At 36.6% G+C, this 24,752-nt stretch overlaps 2 protein-coding genes across 4 annotated transcripts in view; one reads left to right on the top strand and one right to left on the bottom strand.

Moving 5' to 3' along the window:
• Positions 1–24,752, top strand: part of Acyp2 (acylphosphatase 2) — a 147,535-nt gene that overhangs the window by 95,542 nt on the left and 27,241 nt on the right. The gene's annotated exons all lie outside the window — the stretch shown is intronic.
• Tspyl6 (TSPY like 6) lies at positions 9,144–9,962 on the bottom strand. The gene is given in 4 exon segments (XM_026399910.2): positions 9,144–9,274; positions 9,277–9,456; positions 9,459–9,635; positions 9,638–9,962. Coding segments are annotated over 4 exon segments (813 nt in total).

Consider the following 24,752-nt stretch of genomic DNA (forward strand, 5'->3'; position numbering starts at 1 on the left):
TCCATTTGAAGTCAAACAGTGGAAGGGTTTGCAGAAAAAAAAAAAAAGTTTTGTTTTTTCCTGCAAGAGGTAAAGATTCATCTATGTTAGGAGAAGTGAAATAGTCTTATTCTTTGAATGATCAAATAAAGTTCTAGTTCAAGGGATAAGCCATATTTCAATAAGACCAGATTTATTCATCAAATGTATTGCTGTTAAGAGTATGAAAACATTTCAGATGAAATAATAGCATATGGGAGAAATTAGCCATGTATTTATAAAAATGCCTAATAAAAGTGCAGACACCATGACTATATGGCGTGCTTGGCGAAAGTAAGGGCAGGTTTGCTGTATTCATAACAGTTGAGCTAATCTGTTCAAACCCATGCATACCCCTGCAGAAATGACTCTAGCAGCTAGGCATCAACCTGCAGCAGCTACAGTTTTACTTTCTACACAACATCAAACAAGACAGAAATAACCAGGCTTCATAAATAGAATATCCTTTTAGAACTCAGTAATCCTAAAGTGACTTGCCCATCACTGATGTCTGTCCTGTGAGATCAAAGGTTTGTCTTACTCATTTGGTCCTCTTTGTGGTTGCTGGTTTTCTTTGTTAATATGGAAAATGAGAATTTATTTGACAGGATGAACATATCCTATGTCTTAGGTCAAATGTGCATATTTAATCTGAAGTTAGCACCTTGTGAAGTCCCTGGATCATTAATCTGCATCCCTTTGGTATTCATGCTTTCTCACCATTTTAAGAATTTGCTTAATATGAATTTATGTATTAAAGTGATTAAAGTGCTCTGTAGTAGAGAGATTAACCCCTTGTCTATAATATGACTATATTTTCCCCCAGTTAGTCATTTTTATCTTTTTAATGGATTTTTTGCTTTGTAGATTTAAAATTTTTTTTCACATCATTTTATTTATTAAACTTTTTCTTTCCAGATTTTAAATAGAAAGGCTTCCCCATGCTAAGATAATAAGAAGATAGCTTCCCTTGTTTTCTTCTAGTATTTTTATTATTTCATGTTTAATTTAAAGCCTTGCTCATTTGGGTTTTTCTGGTGTAAGGCATAAAGCATGAATACAATTACTTTTTAAAATGTCTCTCCAGTTTTTTCGAGACAATTTTTGGAGTTGTCCATCATTTCCTAACTGACTTGAGATAACATGTTTATCATATACAATTTCTATATGCCTTGGGTTCTATGTCTAGACTCCCTGTTCTGTTCCATTGATTCATGTGTCTGTTCTTATGTCAGGACAATGCTTTTAATTATTATAACTTTATATTACTTTAATAAGTGCCAGAAATAGTCTCACATTCTTCTTATTAATTTGTGTTGGTTTTCTTGAAATTCTTTTTTTTCTGATATGTACTTTAAATTTTACTTGTCTAATTTTTCTCCCTCCCTCTATTTTTTACCTTTTTATAATTATAATAAATTTGTAAATTAGGTTAGAAGTAACTGACATGATTCAGTTTTGAGGTTGAGTCTTCCTATCTAAGAACTTAATATATCTTTCCTTTTGTACAAGTCTGAGTGTTTGAGGAATACTTAAAACTTTATTCATAAATCTGATACATTTATAAGTTGTTTTCTTAGATATTTCATCTTTACTCTTGCTATTCTATACAGTCTTTCCCTGTTTTAGCTTCTAACTCACTGTGTTTGTATGTCTGACATCTATGTAGTAATTCTATATCCTGCTACCCCCTTACTAAATTTTCATGTAGTACCTTTTCAATTGAATATCTTAGATTTTCCAAATCAGCCACAAAGTGTAAATGTTTTATTTCCTTCCCTAAATTTTTATACCGCTAAATAGGTTTTTATACTTCTTGATTGTATTGTATAATATCCAGTATAGTTAAGTAATGGTGGCAATAAGTGAGCATCCTTTGTTACTGATTTGGTGGATATTTTCTGGTAAGGTCCCAGTAAACATAATGTTCAGAAAAGCCCCAGTATATCTGTGACCTCCCTACCATGCTATAATCAAAGCTCTAAAATATTAATGAAGAAACTAGGACCCTCTAGTTCACTTTCGTCCCATCATAATTAATAAATTCCAAACACAGGGAGATTGCAATTACTGCCCAAATTCCCAAAATTAAATTAGAAGACAAACTGGAACATTGTCTCACACCAACTTTTTTTTGGGTATATGAGACTAACATTGAAAATTTCTTTATGACTATTTTTCTCTTCTATTTTTCTGTCTTCTTGAGCTTTTCCCATTTTATCCTTCTCTTTCCATCACATTTCCGGGCCCTCACATGTGCTGCTTGGCAGTGCATGCTTCCTCTAGCCTGCCATTGCTGAGGAGCCAAGTTTATCAAAGATTTCTAGACAGTGACATAATCTCTCCCCCACCCAAGAAGACCTCTTTGCTGTTCGCTCTTCCTGGGTAAAGTGCATTGTCTTCTAAATGTTGCTGGTTCATCTGGCTTTAAAGTAGAAGGCTCAACTGAGCCACTGAACACTTCAAAATATGCTCCAGCTTTGATGGTTTCTTTTGCAAGATGATTTTAATCAACAGAACATGTGTCATTAATGCCATTGTATTTTTCATTCATTTGTGAGTGGTATCCAGATCGTGAAAGAAGTTAATTATGTTATAATATTTAAATTAAAAACACAAATGATTACATATTACTTTCATTCTGCATTCATCCTGTGTTGTAAGATTCATTAATATCAAAATTAGTAAATGTTTTATATGCTAAGAAAAATTGTATACAGATGGGGAAAATATAAGCCAAATATTATTTTGATTAATAATTTTCTACTATAAAACAAAAGATAACATATCTGTCCATATGTAATTATCAGACTCTGGAATCAGAGAGACTTAGGTTTGAATTTGGACTTTGCAAGTGTTTGCCTAAATGACTGTTTTGTAACAAGTAACATAATATCAACTGAGTCTTTTTTTAAGTTTTTTTAAATTTATATATGACAGTGGAATGCATTGCAATTCTTATTACACATATAGAGCACAATTTTTCGTATCTCTGGTTGTATACAAAGTATATTCACACCAATTCGTGTCTTCATACATGTACTTTGGATAATAATGATCATTACGATTCCACCACCATTTCTAACCCCATGCTTCCTTCCTTCCCCTCCCACCCCTCTGCCCAATTTCGAGTCGTCTATTCCTCCCATGCTCCTGCTCTCTATCCCGCTATGAATCAGCCTCCTTATATCAAAGAAAACATTCTATTAAAGCCTATTACTAAGAGCTCTACTAAAGCCTGTTGTTTTCCTTTAACTTATAGTTAATTTAGAGATCTAAGAGTAAATGTGGCATCTTGGCTTAATTTGGGTCTGCGATTGCAAAATAACTCGTTTATCCACATAGCCTCCTTTCTGAGAGGTAGAACTAACATTTGCAAGGATTTGATAGAAATCTCTGTTCTAGTTCTTTTTTAGGAATTATTTGGGAAAGTATGTCAATTAACATTTACCTAAATCCTCAAGGCTAAAAGTATGTTCTTAATTTTTTTATTAGGTTTTCATTAGCCAATTAATGATTATTGACTATATGATAAGTGGAATATAAAATGTTTATTGACCATATAATAAGTGGGATATAAAAGACTAATATATCTCTTTTGCACTTTTAGAGCTAAGAGACTTGGGCAACTTTTAGTTATACACTTAGTTTGAGAGTAAATGTTTTGTGCTGGTCACAATACTGCACCCGAGGGGTACTTAAATAAAATGATAGCTCCCTACCTACTCAGAAGAAGCTTATAGTCTAGTTTGGTGTCTAGAATGGAACTTAAGCCATCTTGACACCCCTAATCCTCAGGTGGAGGAAATGTCTCTTTTATGTGTGGTCCTACTGCATTCTATGTGAGTGCTTATTTTAGCATTTCTCACATCAGTTATGCCTGGGAGGCTGTTGGTGGTCTGAAGATAGGAATCAAGTCTTAAGAAGGTAACTAAAACAACATCTTGGTCCTGAAAGTACTTGAAATTGAATGAAATTGAAATGACAAAAATACAAACTACTAGCATATGTAAATAATTGAGTTTTGCTATAAATTTACTTGGAACAAATGCTACAAAGCATATACTAAAAGAGGTTGGTGGTTTTGGAGAAAGTTATTTAGAGGAGATGGACTTCAAGTAGAATTTAGAAGGAATGGTAGGATTTCCATAGGTAAGGAAGAGGGCAAGAGAATTCAGGGTGAAGGAATGTCATGAGCAAAGGCACAGAGGCAGAAGAGTATGTGTGAATGTACTCTGGTGAGAATGTTAGGCAGGGCTTGGTTGTAGCTGCTGGCATTGCTGCCTTGATAAGGACATTTGAACAGAAGATACCTGATCACTTTGATAGTAGTGCAAATGATGGGAAAAGAGAAGAAATTCAGGAAGGGCAGTCTGGAGATTTCCAGTAATGTAGATAAAAGATATTAAGGTAAAAGTAGATATGGAAAGAAAGGGAGCGATTCTGGAAATACTGTTTAAATGGACATGTCAGGAAACATGTGGAGTAAGGGTCAGAGATTCTAATTTAAGAATCCTTATCTCAGAGGCGATGGCAGAAGCTCTGGCTGTGGCAATGCCAATTGGGAACAATACAGAGAAAGAAAGCCAGAGGAGGCAATCGAAACATGTAAAAAAAACCTTATATTTAAAATTTTTTTTAGTTGTGAATGGACCTTTATTTTTATTTATTTGTATGTGGTACTGAGAATTGAACCCAGTGCCTCACACATGCTAGGCAAGTGATCTACCACTGAGCCACATCCCCAACCCCCAAAAAACTTATATTTAAAGGTAGGTAAAAGTTCAGATTTAGAAAAAATTGTGTTTCAGACCTTTTATTGAAAAGATGACTAAAACTGTGTCCTTGGGATTAAGTAGTTTGTTCAAGTGAAAATTTTGTCATTGGGAATTAGGTGAAAAAGCCATCCATATGGATGCCATTTAAAATTAAAATATGTGACATGAATTGGTAGAAGGAATTATAAAAAAAAAAGAAAGAAAAGGAAAGAAAAGTCAAGAAAACAAAACAAAAAAACAACAAAAATACTCTATTGCATTTTCAACACTGAATTACCCTTATTATCTCCCAGGCAACTTGCTATATACAAAACTGGGAAATATTTTGTTCAAATAAGCCAAACCAAATGATTTCATTGCAGTTCTACACAAGATTTTTTTTAATAGGTGAAGGAGGCTACTAGGGTGTGAACCCAGAGGCACCCCATTTAATCATATCCCCAGCCCTTTTTATTTTTTATTTTGGGACAAGGTCTCACTAAGTTGCTTAAGTCCTCACTAAGTTGCTGAGGCTGGTCTTGAACTTGTGATCCTCTTTCCTCAGTCTCCCAAATTGCTGGTATTACAGGTATGCACCATCATCCCTGGGTTATACAGATTTGTTGCTATTAATGCTATAGTCTTCTCTGAATGTGTCAAAGATGCAGTTTGAAATGTTTTTAACTCTTATCAAGTAAAATATTTGTACCTCAAAGAGGGAAGCCTGAAAACAGCAAACATAAACTTTAAAATAGAGACCATCTTAAAAAATAAGTATATGTTAGAGCCAGTCTTTAGGGTGGCATTATCTTTGCTAAACAAGAGAACTAAGTAATATGTGGATTTTATTATTTATTTCATTGGAAGAACTGAGCTTTGAAAATGAAGCATCACAAGCCATTATTAGTGAACTGTTTACAACTAAATGAGCAAAGCACTGTAAATACTAAAAATTGATGATCCATGCCTAGAAAATTGAGCATTTTCATTCTTAGGAAATGGAATTTGGCCATTTGAATGTGGCACAGCAAATGATCCTATTAGCATTTTCATCCGTGGATTCTTGGCCTACCCAAAGAGATCTGAAACACAATTTTAAGTAGACTATTTTCTAGCACAGAGGTTCAACAAAAATAATTGGGTTCTTTTGGTTTTCTTTTGACCTTTTTTTTTTTTTGCTTACTTTGCTTATTAAAGTATAATATACATACAGAAAAGTGTTTACCAAATGTATAACTCAATGAAGTTTCACAAATTGAAATATATTCGCCCATATATCCAGCACCTCAATAAAGACACAAAACATTACCAGCCCTTTAGAATCCACTATCCCCATATATTACCTTCCAGTCAATAGTTACTTACACCCCAAAGTAAACATTGGGAGACAGGTCTCCATGTGTCTCCCATGTTTTTGCCAATCTTGTAAACAGAGGCACTGACTGACAGTGTTCAGAATATCTTTTCAAAGATATCTGTGAACAGCTTAGAAGATAGTGTCTTCCTCAGAGCAAAAAGCAGCCTTGCTTATAAGCTCAAAAAGTAGATTGTCTCTCTTACAAAGGAAAAAGTGACAGGTTTATTTACTATTCAGAATAATAAAGATAATGTCTGTCTTGAAAACAAACATTCATGTTCCCTAAACTCAGGATTCCTTTCCTATTATATAATTCTGTATGTGCACCAGTATCACCTGGCTTTCTTCGTGTTCCCTCATGGGAATTAGAGCTCAGGAAGTTGGTGTAAATACTGATACAATACTGAGTTACAAGGTCTTTTCATCTGATCTAGCATCCATTAACTAAGAAGCTTAACTTGTTGGCTTACGTGTAGGGTAGTTTGAGACCCTTCATTGTTCTTGGTAGTAGTCACTATTCTGACTTCTACTACCATGTTGGTTTTATCTGTTCCTAAACTTCATATATAAATGGAATTATGTAGCATGTACTTTCATGTTTATCTTCTGAGATCCAACATCATATTTGTTAGATTTATTAATATTATTTCATTTAAGCATGATTATTTCTCATATCCTTCCATTGTGTGAATATTTAAAAACTTATTTTGCTAGCATGCACAAAGCCCTGAGTTTGATCCTTTATCCTGAAAAAAAAAAAAGCAAGGAAAAAATTTTTTTTCTACTATTTATGAACATTGGGGCAATTCCCAGTGTCTGGTATTACAATTGTGCTAATTCTGCTAATAAAAACTTTTATCCATGTCTTTGGGTGAATATATGTATTCATTTCTGTTGAGTATTTTCCCAGAGCTAGATTAGAGGGTGTGCATAGATATTGCCAAACAATTTTCTAAAGTATTTGCACTAGACTACTCTCTCCCTAACAGAAAATGAGTCTTCTGGCTTCTCTGTGTACTTTGTATCCAGCTTATTTTCTATCCTTTTTTTTTTTTCTTAAGAGTAGAATGTTTTTATTTTATTATCAAGCATATAAAGAAAGGCAAATATGGCAATATTACAAGCATTTATGCTGTTTAGGAAAGAGACACATCAATTACTGTGCTGTTATCAGGACAAAAAATCAAATAAGACACTCAATTAGAGCCACAAACTTTTTGTAGGTTATTTTTCCACAAAGACAATAATTTCCAGTTTTCTGGTTCTGACAAGACCAAGTTATTCAAATTAAATTTTGGGGGGATACAGTTTCAACAGAAACCAAAACAAGATGAAAATTGTTATGAATATTCACATAATTCCTTATATTGTACGGAAAAGATATTCTTCCAACTATTCCTAATTACAAGCAAAATAAATTGGTATAGCTCAACCTTCCCAATAAGCAGAATAGAGAAACAGGAGTTTACTAAGCATAGTAAAATTAAGGGGCACAGTATTAATCTTCTACATAATTTAAGGCCACAGAAAAACACCCAAAGACAATTGTGTTTCTTTAAAGAATGCCTCTCTTGCTAACATATTTAACACTCCAATCACCTTCAGTTTTTCTATCCCAATCCTGAGAGAAATATTTCTCCTCCCATTACCACTAACAGAGTAAATACCTCTTCCTCACAGGCTCTCATTCAAACTAGTCTTATTTTTAGTCCCAGTTTTCCCCTGGCTAATTAATTTCTGCTTTACCTCTGACCTTTTTGTTCAGTTTTCTCTGCTTAGAACACCCACTAGTCTCTTTAGCCTTACAAACCTCTCTGAACTTGAAATCACCTTTTATTCTCTCTAGATCTGTATCTTTTTTAACCTTCTAAGCATTACTGAATCTGGGAAGAAAGCAGAGTAGGCAGTAGGGCCTCTGGCAGTCGATTTTACAGGACAACCTCTCAGCCTCTGGAAATGACAGAGCTAAGTTACACTATAAAGCCTACTTTTGCCAGTGTTTTTGAACCACCACTTTTTCAAAAAAGAGACATGAGAAAAAGAGGTTAAAGATAAGTGTGTATGTACCCTGGCACATCTGGCACCTAATCATTTTCAGACTAAGGAAGAGGGACAAATAAAGATAACCTAAATTTGTATGAATTCACTGGTTGGAGCTGAGAAAATCTGGAACTCGACCAAGACACCATTAACTGCCTTTGACATGAAAATAGGGGGTTCTAAATTGTCACCCCAGCCACTTGTCTAACAGTAGGGTTTCTGGATGATGAAGGTGGTTGGTGGTAGTCGTAAAGAATTGGAAAGATCTTTTGGAAAAGGAACGGAAAAGTCTTTTGTATTCTGGCAGAAAAATCTTGGCCCATCACCAGTTCTAGAAATTCTTGTTTACCAGAAACCAGAAAGCAGAGCTGAGAACAATCTGGAATTTATTTATTCAGTAGCCCAAAGGGGTAAGGATAGCCAGCAGCAGGCAGCAATAGGTGATCAGAGAAACAGGAAGAACAGTGAAGTCACATAAATCACACAGACCACTGTTTTTCTCACTGGACTTAATGCCCAGTAATTGTCCACAGGCCATGAGCCTATGCTGCCAAATCCAGAGAAGAGTGCATAGAGTAGGCGCCTACACATAGCTAGAAATCCAGATGGTAATATAGAGAACAGAAACCCTGCAAACAAGTAGAGTCCAAACAGTGCAATCTATAGCATCATCTGCTTGGTTAAAAAAGGTGTGAACCATATATGGCCAGACATCATGTGATGTTAATGCAAAATAGCATGAAGAACATGTGCAAATTCAGCAGCACAGCTAAGAAGTTGTCAATCTTGAGGCTGAGAGAAAACAAAGTTTTCTGTGGCTGTGGCTCAGTGGTAGAACCCTTGCCTAAAAAAACTAAACAAACAAAATGAAGGTATTGTGTCCATCTACAGCTAAAAAACATTTAAAAAATGGTATAGAAAGGTCAGCATACACATACACACATATACAAAAGTAAAAGGCACATCAATAATCATAGGTCTAGCAGGAGGTGGTGGTACAGGATCTTGTGGGGAGTAATCCCAAGTGCAAAGATTCCAGATTAGAACCCAAAGGACCTGGGTATCTCTACTGGCTTCCTTGTCTGGTGACTTCTGATTCTCTATGCAACAGGTAGTATTCTAGGGAATCTGGCCAGAAGTTCTCTTTGATCATCTCAAAAGTTCTGTCGAACTCTGGATGACTGTGGTCTGAAAACCAGGTGAAGAAGTTGATGAGGACATCTGGGTTCCCAACCTATGGTTCATGGCCCTTGAGCCATATGATCAGAGCACAATGAGAGACACTTGGCCAGAGGATTCGACCTCATACTCTTTGATTATCAGTTTGTTTCTGAAGAAGGGATTTCTTTGAAAGAACTTGAACTTGCAACTTGTCCTATGGTGTGTGAGCTCCTTCACCTCCAGATTGGTCATATTGGTTAACATCTCTTCATCTTGGGTCCTAATACCTGGATACAGCTGCGGTGGTTCTGAAGAGTGGTGTTCTGAATGATGTAGTTTCTCATCTCCAGGTCTTATTGACGCATCCACCCAAGCTTGAGCTCCAGCTGTTGGAAGGCTTAGTTAGCTTGAGCATTGGCAGTGTCCAGTTCCAGCCCGATGGCCTCCAGAGGGTTCATATTGGGCTCCACATTCAGGAGACGGGACCCTGCCTCCTCTTTCACCTCTTTTATTCCTCCATTTTCCTCCTGCATTTGCGTTTCTTGACTTGCAGTTTTCTCAATCTGCTTCTCATACCCTGTTACTAAGAGAGCACACTTTTTAGTCTTCACGTCTTTGGACCTGGCCATCATTTCAGAGGCTGCCCTCTCTGTGCCATAAGTTTCTAGGGCCTTCTTCCCACTTGGGCTAAGTGTCTCTTAACCATGAAAGTTAGGCTTCCATCAGTTGCAACAGAGGTCGAGGCTGTTTCCAGGCTCTCGGTGGGTGACCGTGCCACTTCCTGCCCCATTGTGGTGACTCCATGACCATGACCCCCATAGATTAGGATCTAAGGAGTATTGCCACTGCCTGCAGTGTCCCAGATGCGCCCTCCCTCCAGTTTGGAAGTCCCAGTGGTGTGAATATGTTGGCCTCCAATCTGCTGTCACCCATCTCTGCCACTACTAGGTGTCTCACTGTCCTCATAGGGTCCCTGACACTGATGTGGGTGAAGCCCACATCGGGAGTGGCACAGCTGTGGACTTGGAGGAGTGGGGTCTTCTTGATCCCATCCACGGTGCTCATGTTGATAGCAGCCAGACCCCAGGCCAGTAAGGGTTCCTTCCAGATGAAGCATTCCTGAAACCCACCAACCCACTGACAGTTGCACGGCCCACCGCTCAGTCTCAGGACACCCACTCCATAGTCTTGCAACTGTGTCTCTTAAGTCTCTCGAGAGTCGCCTCCAGGACCATCTGTGTTTATTTTAGCCTTTCTATGGGTAATGGTGTCACTTGGTTTTAATTTGCATTTACCTGATGTTTGTTGAATTGAAAACGTTTCTTATGTTTTCTGGTTGGTTGGATAACTTCTTTTGGGCAATGCCTGTGTCTTCTCCCCATATTTCTATTGGATATTCTGTTTCACATTATTTCTAAGAATCCTTCGTATAGGTTTGATAGCCCCTTTTCAGCCATGTGTATTGCAGATATTCCCATTTTGTGGGTTGTTTTTTTCACTATCTTAATGGTACTTTTTGAAGAGTAAACATTTTTAACCCTAATATGTTCCAATTTATCATTTCCCTCTTTAAGTTAGTACTTTCTTTGCCCTATTTAAGAATTCTAACCTCTCCAAGATCTTTCACATGTCTGCCATCCATCTGGAACTGATCTTTGTAAATGGTGTGATAAGGATCATAATTTTCCCCCATAGGAATATGTAATTGACTTAGCACTGTTTATTGAAAAGACAATGCTTTACATATGCATAGGTTTTTAAATCTGTCCATCAGATGTGGTATATACCATTAGCCAGAATCAGCGATATGCCTTTGCCTGACTCCAAGGTGGGGTGGCGGGCAGGGATGTTAATAATTCTCCCCTGAGCCTGTAAGAAGAAGGAAACTGGAAATTTTGGTGAGCACTGTAAAAGACCAACAGAGTTTGGCTGAAGAGAGAAAGGTAATGGTAATTGGAGAAATTTATGAAACAATCAAAGATTGATAATAGAAGGAACAAGAGAAAACAAATAAGCAAGTTTTGGAATGAAAACTACAGTCACAGTAGTGCTTTAAAGAAATTTAAGAAAACATGCCATTGTGTTTTCAAACTTACATGAAATATATGACTTCATAGACATTTATAACTCACGAACACTGACTGAAGTGCAATAGAAAAACTGAATAGACCTAGAGACTGTAAATAAATTGAATCAGAAGTGTGGGGGGAAAGTCTACAGAAATAGCATGAGGTTAAAATGATTCTGAAAAAAAAATGATAAGATGTGACTTAAAAAATATATATATATACCCCAAAGCCACACCCCAATTCCCACCTCCTCCAACCAAACCCTACCATTTCAATTACCACTCAATTAATCCCTTTGGAGATTAAAAAAAAAAAAAAGATTCTGAGAAATATTACCAACCCTTCAAGGAGCACATAAAGTCTTTTTAAATTTTAAACTGCTCTACCAATATTTATTGTGTATCTACTGTGTGCCTGGCACTCCTAGCCCCTTCATATATGTCAATGAACAGAACAAAGAATTTTTCCCTTTTAAGAGTTTACATTTTAGCAGGGAGAAATATAATAAACAAAAATAGCAGGTAAGCAATATAACATGTTAGAAAATTTAAATATTACAGAAAAAACACAATAGAATAAGGAAATTGAGAGTTCTTGGAATAGGGAGTGAAGGGCAGATTGTAGTATTTAATTAGATGGTCAGAGGAAGTCTCATTAAAAAGATGAGATTTTTAGCAGAAAGCCAAGAAGTTGAGGAAGTGAGCTAAGTGGAAGTCTGGAGAAAAGCATTCAGGAAGAAAGAAGAGCTAAGCAGAGACCCTAAGATAGGAACATGCCTAGGGTGATCCAGGAACAAGGCAGCCACTGTGCTGGGGTGAGTAAATGATGAAGGCTAACATCAAGGAGGGGGGTGGATACTGTTGCAAGAAATGTGGGTTTATTCTTAGTGAAATGGTAAACCACTGCAGGACTTTGAGCAGAGAACTCAAAACCTGACTTATGTTTTGCATGGATCACTCTCGTTCCTGAGTGAAAATTAGTGTGGAAGCAGAGGTAGATTTAAGGACACCTGTGAGAAGGCTATCATAGTAATACAGGTAAAAGATGTTCCTCAGACTGCGTGATGGCAATGGAGGTGAATGGTCTGTATAGTATGATGATACAGTCAGAATGGTTTCATGATGAATTGAATTGGGGTCTACGAGAAGGAGAGAAATCAAAGATGATTCTCAAGATTTTCGACCTGAGCAACTGGTAGGATGGGGTTGCTAAAAACAGAGATGTGGAAGGTGGTGATGGAACAGATCTTTGCAGGAAAATCCCTTGCTTTTGGACATATTAAATTTGAGGAGTTGTTAGGCAACAGAACTGAATACCGAGTGGACATTATGAGTTGGAGCTCAGGAGAGGTATAGGATGGGGATAATCAGCATACATGCTGTTTGAAGCCAGGGGGATGGAGGAGGTTACCAAGGATGTGAGTGTGGATAAACAGAGGCCTGTATCCTCTTAATTTACAAGGTCAGGAAGAAGAAACACCAGCAAAAGAGACTGAAGAGAATCCCTGAAGGTGGGAGGAAAGCCCAGAGTGTGCTGTGAGCTGGAATCTAAATGTGGAAAGGAAGGTGTTTAACTGTGTCATGTAGTGCTGATAGGTCAGAGAGGATGAAGTCTGAGACTTGACCATCAGATTTTACAACAAAAGAATTGCTGATGACTGATGGAGAGCACTTGCAGTGGCATGGTAGGAGTTGGAACATCAGTTTTGTTTTAAAATGGAATCTCGCCATGTTGCCTACATTGGTCTCAAACTTGTGAACCCAAGTGGTCCTCCTACCTCAACCTCCCAAGTAGCTTAGACTCCTGATTTGTGGAATGGGTTTTAAAGGGAATGGAAGGAAAGAAATTTGAGACTGTAGATATCCATAATTCTTGCAAGGAATTTGCTCCAAACAAAAACAAAGAAATGGAGTGATGACAAGAACTCTCTTAGTGCAGTGTTCAGGTTAACAGCTCAACTCTAATGGATTTAAAAGAAAATGAAAGAAGGAGAACGTATACATAATTCTTTTAAGAGATTTTGCTTCAAAGAAATGGGACGATAGCTGGTGGGGAAACTTGAGTCAAAGAAAAAATTTTTTAAATGAAAGACAAAGAAGTATGTGTATATGCTGATGTGAGTACTCTAGTAGGGAGTAAAAAGTAATGTTGTAGGAGATACAAAGCAGGATTATTGGAGGGATATTCTTGAATAGATAAGAGGAGACAAAATCTAGGGCCTAAGTGGAGGAGGAGGAGTCATCGTTAGATAGAAACATGGCATGTTTACTTCTGGAATCAGCAGGAAGGCAAAGTGTGAGGGTGTGTATGCTAGTAGGTGGGTGGGAGTGATAGTGAGATCTGTGAAATTCTCTTCTGATGGCTTCAGTGTTCTCAGTAAAGGAGAAAGCAAGACTGTCAGTGAGCATGAGGATAGAGCAAGAAGCAGTAGAAGGCTGAGGAGAGAGAAGAAAGTATGAAATTCTAGAGATTACAAGAATGGCTGGACTGAGGTATGACCATCAGACCACATTAAGGTCATGAATTTGAAATTAGGCCCATCAGTTTGGTTGTGAATTTCCTTTTAGCCACATTCCACTTTTAGTGTGAGGAGAACAGAAATGTGTTTAGTCAGAGCAAAGCAAGAAGGGCAAGAGCATAATTACAATCATTGATCTTAGAATTTAATACAGGATGAAGGTCATTAAAAGGTAGTCTGGTCAATGGATTGGAAGACCCAGGTATTGAAGAGTTGTTGAGATCAAATATCAGGGAGAGTAGGCTGTAAGGATGAAAGAGGTAGTGACCTAAGAGAAGACTGCAGGGGGTTAATCAGAATCCTACTCCTCCATCGATATTGAGCTCCAATGAGGAAAATTGAGGACAAGGTCATTACAGACAGAGGAGGAGGTCAATGCACCAAGAGGCCTGGGTGGGAAGAATCTGTTGTGTATATTGAAATCACTGAAAGAGAAGAGAGAAGTAAGAATGAGCCAGGAGCTAAAACCTGTGATAAATGGGGGGATGATAGGGGTGAAGCTACAAGGCAACTGTTGATCTAATTCATTGGTAGAGATTTGAACCGGGTCTGTATTCCAGAGTCAAGGTTGAGTGCCAAGACCCTTGGATAAAATCAGAATAGTGGGAAGGCAGACACTTGGAGAATTTCTTATTTCTTAACATTACAGATCCTGTGATATAATATTTTCTCTTCATCAAAGTGCCTAGAAGAAGGCTACACACATATAAGGTTATTAAAAGTAGGGAACCTTTATGCCTTTAAAATTGGAAAGTGAGTAGTGATAATATTCTTTGAGTGTGAAATCATTTGGAAAGTGTTTCCATTCTGCACGTGTCCTAGGGTATGGACTAGAAACTGTTGAAAAGAGTAAGATACAGTTTCAACACTGGGGACTGAAACATCCTGATTCTGTTATTTTTTTAAGGGAAGAATAAAGAAAACTAATAGAAAATCTCTGAAATACGTGGCCCACTAGAGAAGAAAAATGAGCAAGGGTGGGGGAAGGAAGGCTTCTTGGGAAGAGTGTGGTTTAGCTACGCATCTGCACATCATGAAATACTGAAATGTTTAAAATCTCTGGGAAACAGAAAAAGCGTGACTTTTTGAAAAGATAAACTCTCTGTAAGATGAATGAAGAGAGTCTGTGAATTGTATAGTCTTGTTTTCTTTCGACTCCTCAAATATTGTTAATCAGTTCTTGTTTTGAAAGGGATCTTTCACACTTGACTTAACTTCTTTAAACAAACTTGTTTGTACAGAATTATTGTTCTTTGGGCTAGGCCACCCAGTTTAGAAAGCCGAGGACCTCAAAACAATATGGCCCTTTCTTAAGACTCAAAAGAATGTTGGTAGACAAGAGTGGCAGAAGTACACTTGGTTAATTTCCTCTGTTTCCCATAGAATATCCATTAAACTGTGTAAAGGGAATGGTCAAAAAGAGGTTTGGAGTGATTAACCAAGTAGCTTTGTCCATTGCCTCTTAGAAAGACCATATAAATAAAGATAAGAGGGAAGAAAATATTTGAGTTGCTAGGATGTGGGTAATGATTTACCCTAGGAAAGTTAGTAATTATGATTTAATAATTTTCTACTTATTAGTACTCATAGACAATAAATATAAGTAACTGTGCTTGGTGAAACTGTAAGAAGCTACAGGTCGGTGTAAAGTCCTGGCTTGACAGACTGGTTCCAGGGTCATAGAGCCTAATGGCAGTGTAACCCAAATCAGCCAGGGGTAGGCAGAACATTATCCCTATAATATATGACTTATGACTGGACCTGTGTCCTGGCTAGTGGGAGGGTCCCCACATGGGATGCAATAGAGTAGCAGAATGACACAGCCACTGTTGTGTGTTTATGTTACACAGTGCAAACGCCTGTATTTATACCAGCTTTTAAAATACAAAAAGAAAAGTAAGTATAAATTTAGATGATGAGTTGTTTTAAAGAAGATATATGATCCTGGTTCAGATAGGGGGCAGAGAAGCTATAAAAGACACTTTTGGAACACTGGAGGAAATTTGAATATGGACTGTATATTATATTTCTTATAGAATTATATGAATACTAAGGGGGAGAAAAAGACGGTGAGGGAGAGATTGAAAAGGATGGAAGAAAGGAAATAAATATCATAAATGTTAATTGGTGATATATAAATGTGTGTGTGTGTGTGTATAAATAGACACACACGTATAGACACACACATATATATTTAATCTTACTATTTCCTGTTCCTATGTATGTATGAAAATTTGTATAATCAAAACTGGGATTGAAAGAAAAGCATGTTCTTCTTTTGACAATGGTTGGATGAGGCAGATGAAAAGGAATAGCAAGGAGAAGGGGAAGAATACAATGACCTGCTGTGTCTTCCGGCAAATGCTTAACCTACTTGAGCCTAAGTTTTCATCTGTTTTACATCACATATCATTACACAAAGGGTAATGTGAGAATTGAATCAATAAAATGTATCATAGGGATAATGTTAGCTGGATATATTTTTTTCCTTGGATGGATGCCTCTCAGGAAAACAGAAAGGATGAAGTAGTGGCTTACCAACTCAAAGTGTGGTCCATGGACTACCATCACTGGCCTGCCTCTCAGGCCTCACCCAACACTTCCTGAATTACCTGTCCTTGAAAGCTAAAGAAGCAGAGGTGGAGAGAAGAATCAATGAAGTAGGGAGCATCCTCCTTCCTTCTAGCCCTAGAGGACTATGTGAACAGATGAATTCAGAGGTGAGACATGTGTCTTCTGACCTCTGTTCTCCGAGTCAGAGTCCATAGAAGGAACCCAAAAAGGATTGAAAGAAAGCCAAGAACACAGACTTTTGCCCCATTTCTCACAGGAGAGGCACACCATGAACTATGCTTCCATACATCAGAGGTGGCAGAGCAGTGAGAGAGCAACGGTGCGGTCTGATAAATGAAGAGAGAACTCGAGTTGGTGCTCTGAACTGACCTCGATTCTCACAGAGATCGAGGAACATAGAAGTCCCAACCATAACTGAGTGACTGGCTAGGAAGCTGATTAGAGAAGGAGATCCTAGAGTTATAAAGCATTTCCAGGCTGTTAATGAATGAGAGTCATAACCAGAACTTGGGAATTTCCCTGAGGGGGCAAGAATCAGTGGGGAAGAACCTCCTCCTCTTTTAGCCTCAAGGCCAGCAAGGTACCCAGGATCTAAACAAAGAGCCTTGGCATGGAGCCCCAAGAAGCCAAGAACCATACAGGTCTTTACTTTCCCACAGTCACAAGACTACAAAACTATTCTCTTTCCATGCAATCAGACACCATCATGGAGAGGAGCAGGAGAACATGGGGAGGAGAACTAAAATTCTGACCAAGAATAGATCCTTAAAGAGATGGTTTACTGAATCAGAATGAATTTTTTTTTATGAAAGGTAAATCACTTTATTTATGCTTTGCAGAATATAGTTCTTTTTTCAACTACTGTTTTTTTATTCTAATTTGTTATATATGACAGTAGAACACATTTCAATTCATATTACACATATAGAGCACAAATTTTCATGTCTTTGGTTGTACACAAAGTAGAATCACACCATTCGTGTCTTCATACGTGTACTTAGGGTAATGATGTCCATCTCATTCCACCATCTTTCCTACCCTTCATCCCACCTCCCTTCCCCTTCATCCCCTTTGCCCTATCTAAAGTTCTTCCATTCCTCCAATGCTCCCCCCACCCCATCCCCATTATGGATCATCATCCTCATGTCAGAGAAAATATTTGGCATTTGTGTTTTGGGGATTGACTTACATAATATTCTACAACTCCATCCAGTTACCTGCAAATGCCATGATTTTATTCTCTTTTAATGATGAGTAATATTCCACTGCATAAATATACCATAGTTTCTTTATCCATTCATCTACTGAAGGGCATCTAGGTTGGTTCCACAATTTTGCTATTGTGAATTGTGCTGCTATAAACATTGATGTGGCTGCGTCCCTGTAGTATGCTGTTTTTAAGTCCTTTGGGTATAAACCAAGGAGTGGGCTGGCTGGGTCAAATAGTGGTTCCATTGCAAGTTTTCTAAGGAATCTCCTTACTGCTTTCCATATTTGCTGCACCAACTTGCAGTCCCACCAGCAATATATGAGTGTGCCTTTTCCCCCACATCCTCACCAACACATATTGTTGTTTTTATTCTTAATAGCTACCATTCTGACTGGTGTGAGATGAAATCTTAGAGTAGTTTTGATTTGCATTTCTCTGATTGCTAGAGGTGTTGAACATTTTTTCATATATTTGTTGATTGATTGTATATCATCTTCTGCAAAGTGTCTGTTCAGTTCCTTGGCCAATTTGTTGATTGGATTACTTGTTTTTTTGCCATTAAGATTTTTAAATTCTTTATATATCCTGGAGATTAGTGCTTTATCTGTTGTGCGTGTGATAAAAATTTGCTCCCACAGAATGATTTTTTTTTGCAAAAGGCAATGTAAAAAAACACAGACACAAAACTTGTAGAAAATACAAGGAGAGAAACTCAATAGTTAAAGGTGACTTTATATCTTTTAGTGCATGATAGAATATAAAAAATAAAGTAAGAATACTGAACACCTAAAAGATGTTAATAAGGTTGATCTTTATATGTACCAATGAACTATAGGAATTTGTAGTGATTAAGACTGGTGAGTTCAGAGCCAGACTGTAGGGTCCAAATTCCAAATTAAATGATCTTGGACCATTAAATGATCTTACTTATTTGCTTGTTTTATTATCTGTAAAATAGGCATAATAATAGTGCCCATAAATGGAACTAATTTTACCAGGAGGTACCATTAATAATAGTACCACACAGAATTGTTGTAAAACACAGAATTATTGTAAAGAACAAAGTTTTTACATGTAGAAAGAATTTTTATGTATAAAATATTTAAGGAATGTCAACACTCATCATTTGTGCTATGTGAGACTTGACATCCTGAAAATAGAGAATACCTCTACTTATGTGCCCATTGGACATTTGCAAAAATTGAGGCTACATAAAAATCCTCAATATACTGAAAAAATTAGAAACAATTTGGGCAATGTGTTCTGACAATGGTTGTATAACAGCAGATATAAATAAAGAACTCTCTTAAATCAACCCTGGATCAAAAAGGAAATTAAAGGGGTTGGGGATATGGCTCAGTGGTACAGCTCTTGCCTAACATTCACAAGGCCCTGGGTTCAATCCTGGGTTCAAAAAAAAAGAAAAAAGAAAAAAGATACAAGTAAACAAGATGTGCCAATACACTCTAGTCATTTACCACAACCATGTAAGGTTTATTCTAACAATTTCACATTTGGGCATATGACATCCTCACCACTACCCCTATGAACTAAGTACTATCATTAGTCCTGTTTAACAGAAAAAGGAAAAAAAAAATAACCCTGCAGAAGTATTAAGTAATGTGCCCATGAACAAATAGTAAATGACAAAGCCAAGAAGTGAATCCAGGCAATCTGACCCTAATGTTCTTTTTTTGAACTCCACAGGATGTTCTCTGAGCCTTTCTCAGTTTAAGTTTTTTTTTTTCCATCCATAAAATAGAGTTAATATTCTTTTATCTTTGTTGGATGCAACAAATAAGAGATGGAACTGCATAGAGGGAGACCTTGATGCTGTCTTTATCTCTGTATTGTTGACTTGTTATAATGAACATGGATTATTCATGCATTTTTTTTAAGCAAGAAAAGGGTGTGGTTTGTTTTAAGTTGCAGAAGAGTGCTTGCCACCTAGGCTCCTAATAGAGTCATGATTACTGTGTCTGAAAGCTAAGTCAGAATTTCCATTTGACTTAATAGAAATTCGTGAGCTCCCAAAGCCTGGGTATGAAGAAGAGAAATAAGGGCGATAGCTGGAGGAGAATTTGATAAGAAGCTTTTACTTTCAAATGAGAAAACTTTGTACATCTAAAGGTGTGGGAACCAGAAGGGAGAGGGAACTGGTGCAGTAGTGAGTTGGGAATTATGACTAATGGAGCAAGGTGTCGAGGAATTGAGGGTTGGGAGGGAGGTACCTCCCTGGATGAATTAAGTTTGGGGGGAAGGTCATTAGTGACTAATTACTGGTAGATGAGCCCCATTTTATAAGCTGTACGTACACTGGGCCTCCCTGAGGTAACAAAAATATCAAGATCATTTTGGAAAATAGGAAAGGGATGAAAGGAACTCTATGGCTTTATTTATCTACCTGTTTCTGGGGATGTGAGCATGAGTTTTCTGAAGAGGAGCCAACAGTTTGTTTTTCCGTTTGTGGGCTACAGTGGTAAAAGGATTGTAGGCAAAAGAACATCTTTTTCAAGCAGCTTCCCCTGGTGTAGGTCAGAGGGGTAACAAGAGGAGTTATTTCTGCAGCTGGGAAAAAGGTTCTGAGCTGTCTTCCTGGAATCGGCTCTCATTTCAGAGTCTAAAATAGGTTTGAAATACTGTGCTATTTGGGAATTGGGGCCTGTTCATTCTAAGCACATCTGTCAGTAGCTGTTAAAATTCAAATAAATTCAAATAAAGTCCAAGAAATGCTCATATTACACTTATTGATTTCAAGTTTAAAAAACATATATTCATGAAACCTGTACCCCATTGCTGTCACTGCCTAGGACTCAGTATGGAAAACCTTGATTTTCTGCCAGCCATGATTACTTTGAAACCGAGCCACAGTTTTGAATTCCTTTAAAAATGCTCCTTTCTCCTTACCTGAACTTTTCAACTGAGACTTATTTTCATTTTCAAAAGTTTAAATATGAACTATACTAAATACTCAGATATTTGGGGTTTTATTATTCTACTACCTTTAGTAGTTAAGATGAGGTTATTGGACTGTTAAAAATCATAAATCCAGGATTGAATAAATGTGTTTTCCTCTTCATCTTCATTCCAATATTAGTAAATAAAAATTTTCATTAGGTGCTGTGATTAGGAAACTTGGTTGGTTTGTTTATTTATTCCATAAAGGATCTTTGATATCTTTAGAAAGTCTAACACAAAATAGCAAAATAAGGGAATTTACCCCTTTTTTAATTAAGGAGGAAAGCAGTGACAATGACATCTCAAAAAAGGACTCCATAAACCAAGGTGTGGCAATAATTGCGCATTCTTGGTATGATTGCCTTCTCCAACATCTTTGGGAACCATAAACGCTCTGTAAGGTCCTGGCATGGTGAAAGATCTCAACTCTAAGAAACCTAATAATGTACCAGTTGACTCTAATATTACTGATATCTTTTAACTTGTTGCTTTCATATATGTGTTGAAGAAAATAGGCATTCAAGTCTGTAACGTTCAGCAACTAGTATAGCTGTCCATTAGTCAACTATTCTATGTCAACAGTGATTTTCATTTTTGTCTTTTTCTGTGTGCACAATAAGTGAAATTATTTTGTTGGACTCTCCTCCACCATTAAATAGTTTCTTCCAGTTTTCATAATTATAATTTAATGACTATCTAATAGTCTGTCGAATTGATATGACTCAGACTGGAAAGTTTGTCTCCAGTTTGTTACTATTATAAATATCTTTCCAAGAACTTATTTATACATGTATTTTACTTGAATTTCTTCTTATGTGCATAGTATATTTATATCCTTTGATCATTTATCTCTTGAGGTTTTAATACTTTTGGATATTTGAGTAAATTCTGTATTTGCTATATATATTATCTTATTAAAGGTGGTTCCCAGTTGTGTTTCTCTTTTGTAATTTAGTTTTTTATATTATAATAATTTTTCTTGATGTTTTTGAGCTATTTGTTTTTTTTTCCTTTGTGATTTACATTGTTACCATTAGCTATGTAAAAGTATCCGTCCCTGTAAAGACTGCACAAATATTTGATTTTTTTCCTCCTAACTTTGCTAAGAATTAAAGGAAATATTTTAACTCGTTAATCCTCTAGGGTTTTCTTCTGGTATATAATATAAGTGTTGGTCTGAAACATTTCTTTTTTTGTCTTGTATTTAGATGTTAACCAGTCAATTCTGTTAATTATCAAGGTACAATAGGCAATTATTAAGTAATTATTATTTTTCCTAATTTTATGATATAGTATACATTAAATTTCTTTCTGTATGTCCCACACTGCTTTTATACATACACACACACACATACACACAAATGCACACACTTTTTTTTGTGTGGTGCTAGAGATTGAACCCAAGACCTTATATATACTATACATCTGCAGCCCTGCTTTAATCATTTTATTGTTGTTAATTTATTAATTTAATTACTCTACTTTATGTCTTAGGATATCCTAGGGACTAGATTAGCATTATAACTCCTGGGCTCTTTGTTAGTAAGGACTTTTAATTTTACCTAGTGAAAACTGTTTTTCTGTATAATAATATAGAATATATGCCAGTTTGTTCATCTTATTTTATATATTCCAATATAGTTTTTTATATATGGCACATATAGTTTTTTATAATTTTCTTTATAAATGTATGCACACACATCCCACCCTTCCTTTTTGTTCTATTCTAAATGAAATTTCTTCCTTTTTATTGCTTTATTTAATTGCTGGTTACCTTCATGAAGAAAGTTCCTAATTATGTTAAATTAATTATAAACTCATTTTAAGTTCATTATAAATTTTGATAAACTCATATAGGCTAATGAATTTAAACAGATTTCTAGATATAATACTTTCTGAAAATTAACAGTCTTTTATTTCGTCTTTTCAATTTACCATTCTATTGGCACAAAGTGAATGCTCAGTAAATGGCAGTTGCTATTTAGAAAGAGCATTAGGTTGTAGAGTCAGGAGACTTGCATCTCACTTTAAGTTCCTCAACTGAGAAAGCCTTCCCTTGCTTTATGAGTCTGGTACCATGCTGGACTCTTCATATAAGCCATCTGCTCAAGGTTTTGGATGAGCCTACAAAGTATACAGCTATACCTTGTTCTATTGTACTTGCAGGTATTGTTTTTTTTTTTTTTTTTTTTTACAAATTGAAGGCTGCTTGAAGCAACCCTTTATCAAGCAAGTCTATCAGCATGAACTCATTTCATAGTTCTGTACCACATTTTGGTAATTCTCACAATAGTCTAATTTTTTTTTTATTATTTTTATATCTGTTATAGTGATCTGTGATCAGTGATTTTTTTTTTGTACCAGGTCTTGAACTCAGGGGCATTCAACCACTGAGCCATATCTCCAGCCCTATTTTGTATTTTATTAGAGACAGGGTCTCACTGAGTTCCTTAGCGCCTCACTGTTACTGAGGCTGGCTTTGAACTTGTAATCCTCCTGCTTCAGCCTCCCAAGCCGCTAGGATTACAGGCATGAACCACAGCACCAGGCAGATCAGTGATCTTTGATGTTACCATTTTACTATAATTATTAAATATCAGATTTGAGGAAATCAAAGCTTAACAAATACAGGCCACCTGTGTTAGGCCTGAAGGATCAGTTAAGAAACAGAATACTAAAATGTCTAACTAGGTTGGCCTGTGAATGAAAGGCTGTGGATCTGTGGGTCTGTGGCTCTGGGCTTCCAGGACCTATTAGGCTTATTACTCTCTAAGGAGCTGCATTAACCTTAAACTTTGGTGGAGGGTCTACTAAGAACTAGGGAAATCAGCTCAAATATATTCTCCTTTTGTGTCTGTTTCTCACTTGCTGCTTCTGGTCGTAGTGAATCCAAGGGAAACAGTCCTTAAGGTGGTCTCTGTTCTCATTTCATTGCCTTCTAACAAGGATCAGTTCTTTGAAGTCTCAACAGATTTAAGTATTTTTGTCCAAGGTCATATAAGTAGTGGAGGAAGTGGCTTGCTCAGCAACCAGTGGTCTTTCCATTCTACTAGTGATGTCTATGGTAGCAACGTGACTTGGCCAGGTCATGTCACCTCTGTATTTGTCAGCTTGTCATCACTGACCAAAACACCTGACAAGAATAACTTGGAGTAAGAAAAGTTTATTTTGGGCTCCTAGTTTCAGAGGTCCCAGTTCACAGTTAGCTACCTCTAAGGCAGATATATGATGATCAAAAGGCATGCAGAGGAAAACTTCTCAGCTCATGGTAGATGGGAAGCCAAAAGAGAGGAGAGGAGTCAGGGACAAGATATAGTCCCCAAGGGTATGTACCCAGTGACCTACTTCCTCTACCTGTCTGCAGCTACCACCCAATAATCCATTTAAATTACTAAAACCATTGAATGGATTAATCCACTGATATGGTTATGATTCTTATAATCTAATCTTTTCCTCTCTGAGCATTTCTATATTGCCTAACTAGTGGGGAACATTCTAGGTACAAACCATAAAAACCTAAGTTGTAATTTCCTCATCAGGATATAATAAACAAGATGGTCCAATTTTGACAGGCTGATTCTGTTGTTAAATATGCATTATAAACATCTTTTCTTGAAGATTGTAAGTTCTCACAGACAGAGGCTATACTTTCCACATCCTCAAGTTGCTCATAATGCTCTGCATTTAACAAATGCTCAATAAATATTTGTTACAGAATGAATCAACCCATCCAAGAAAATGCTAATCTTTCTGCTCTTCTCACAGCAAGATTTTCTTTTTTTAATGTCAAAAAATTGAAAGCTACTTTTAATTTTAATTTTTTTTCACTTAGCATTTTTTCTTTTTTTATTAATTTATGACAGCAGAATGCATTACAATTCATATTACACATATAGAGTACAAATTTCTCATATCTCTGGTTGTATAAAAGTATATTATTGTTAGTTTTTTGACTGTATTGCAAAGAGAACTTAAATACAACTGTAGACTTACATAAATAAAAACTCCAATCACACTTTGACTTGAAAATAAGCAATCATGTATCATTATGATTCACTAATTTGAGGAGTGCATATGTATGTTTATGTGT

The sequence above is a fragment of the Urocitellus parryii genome, chromosome 12 (genome assembly GCF_045843805.1).
Source record: "Urocitellus parryii isolate mUroPar1 chromosome 12, mUroPar1.hap1, whole genome shotgun sequence".
NCBI lineage: Eukaryota > Metazoa > Chordata > Mammalia > Rodentia > Sciuridae > Urocitellus > Urocitellus parryii.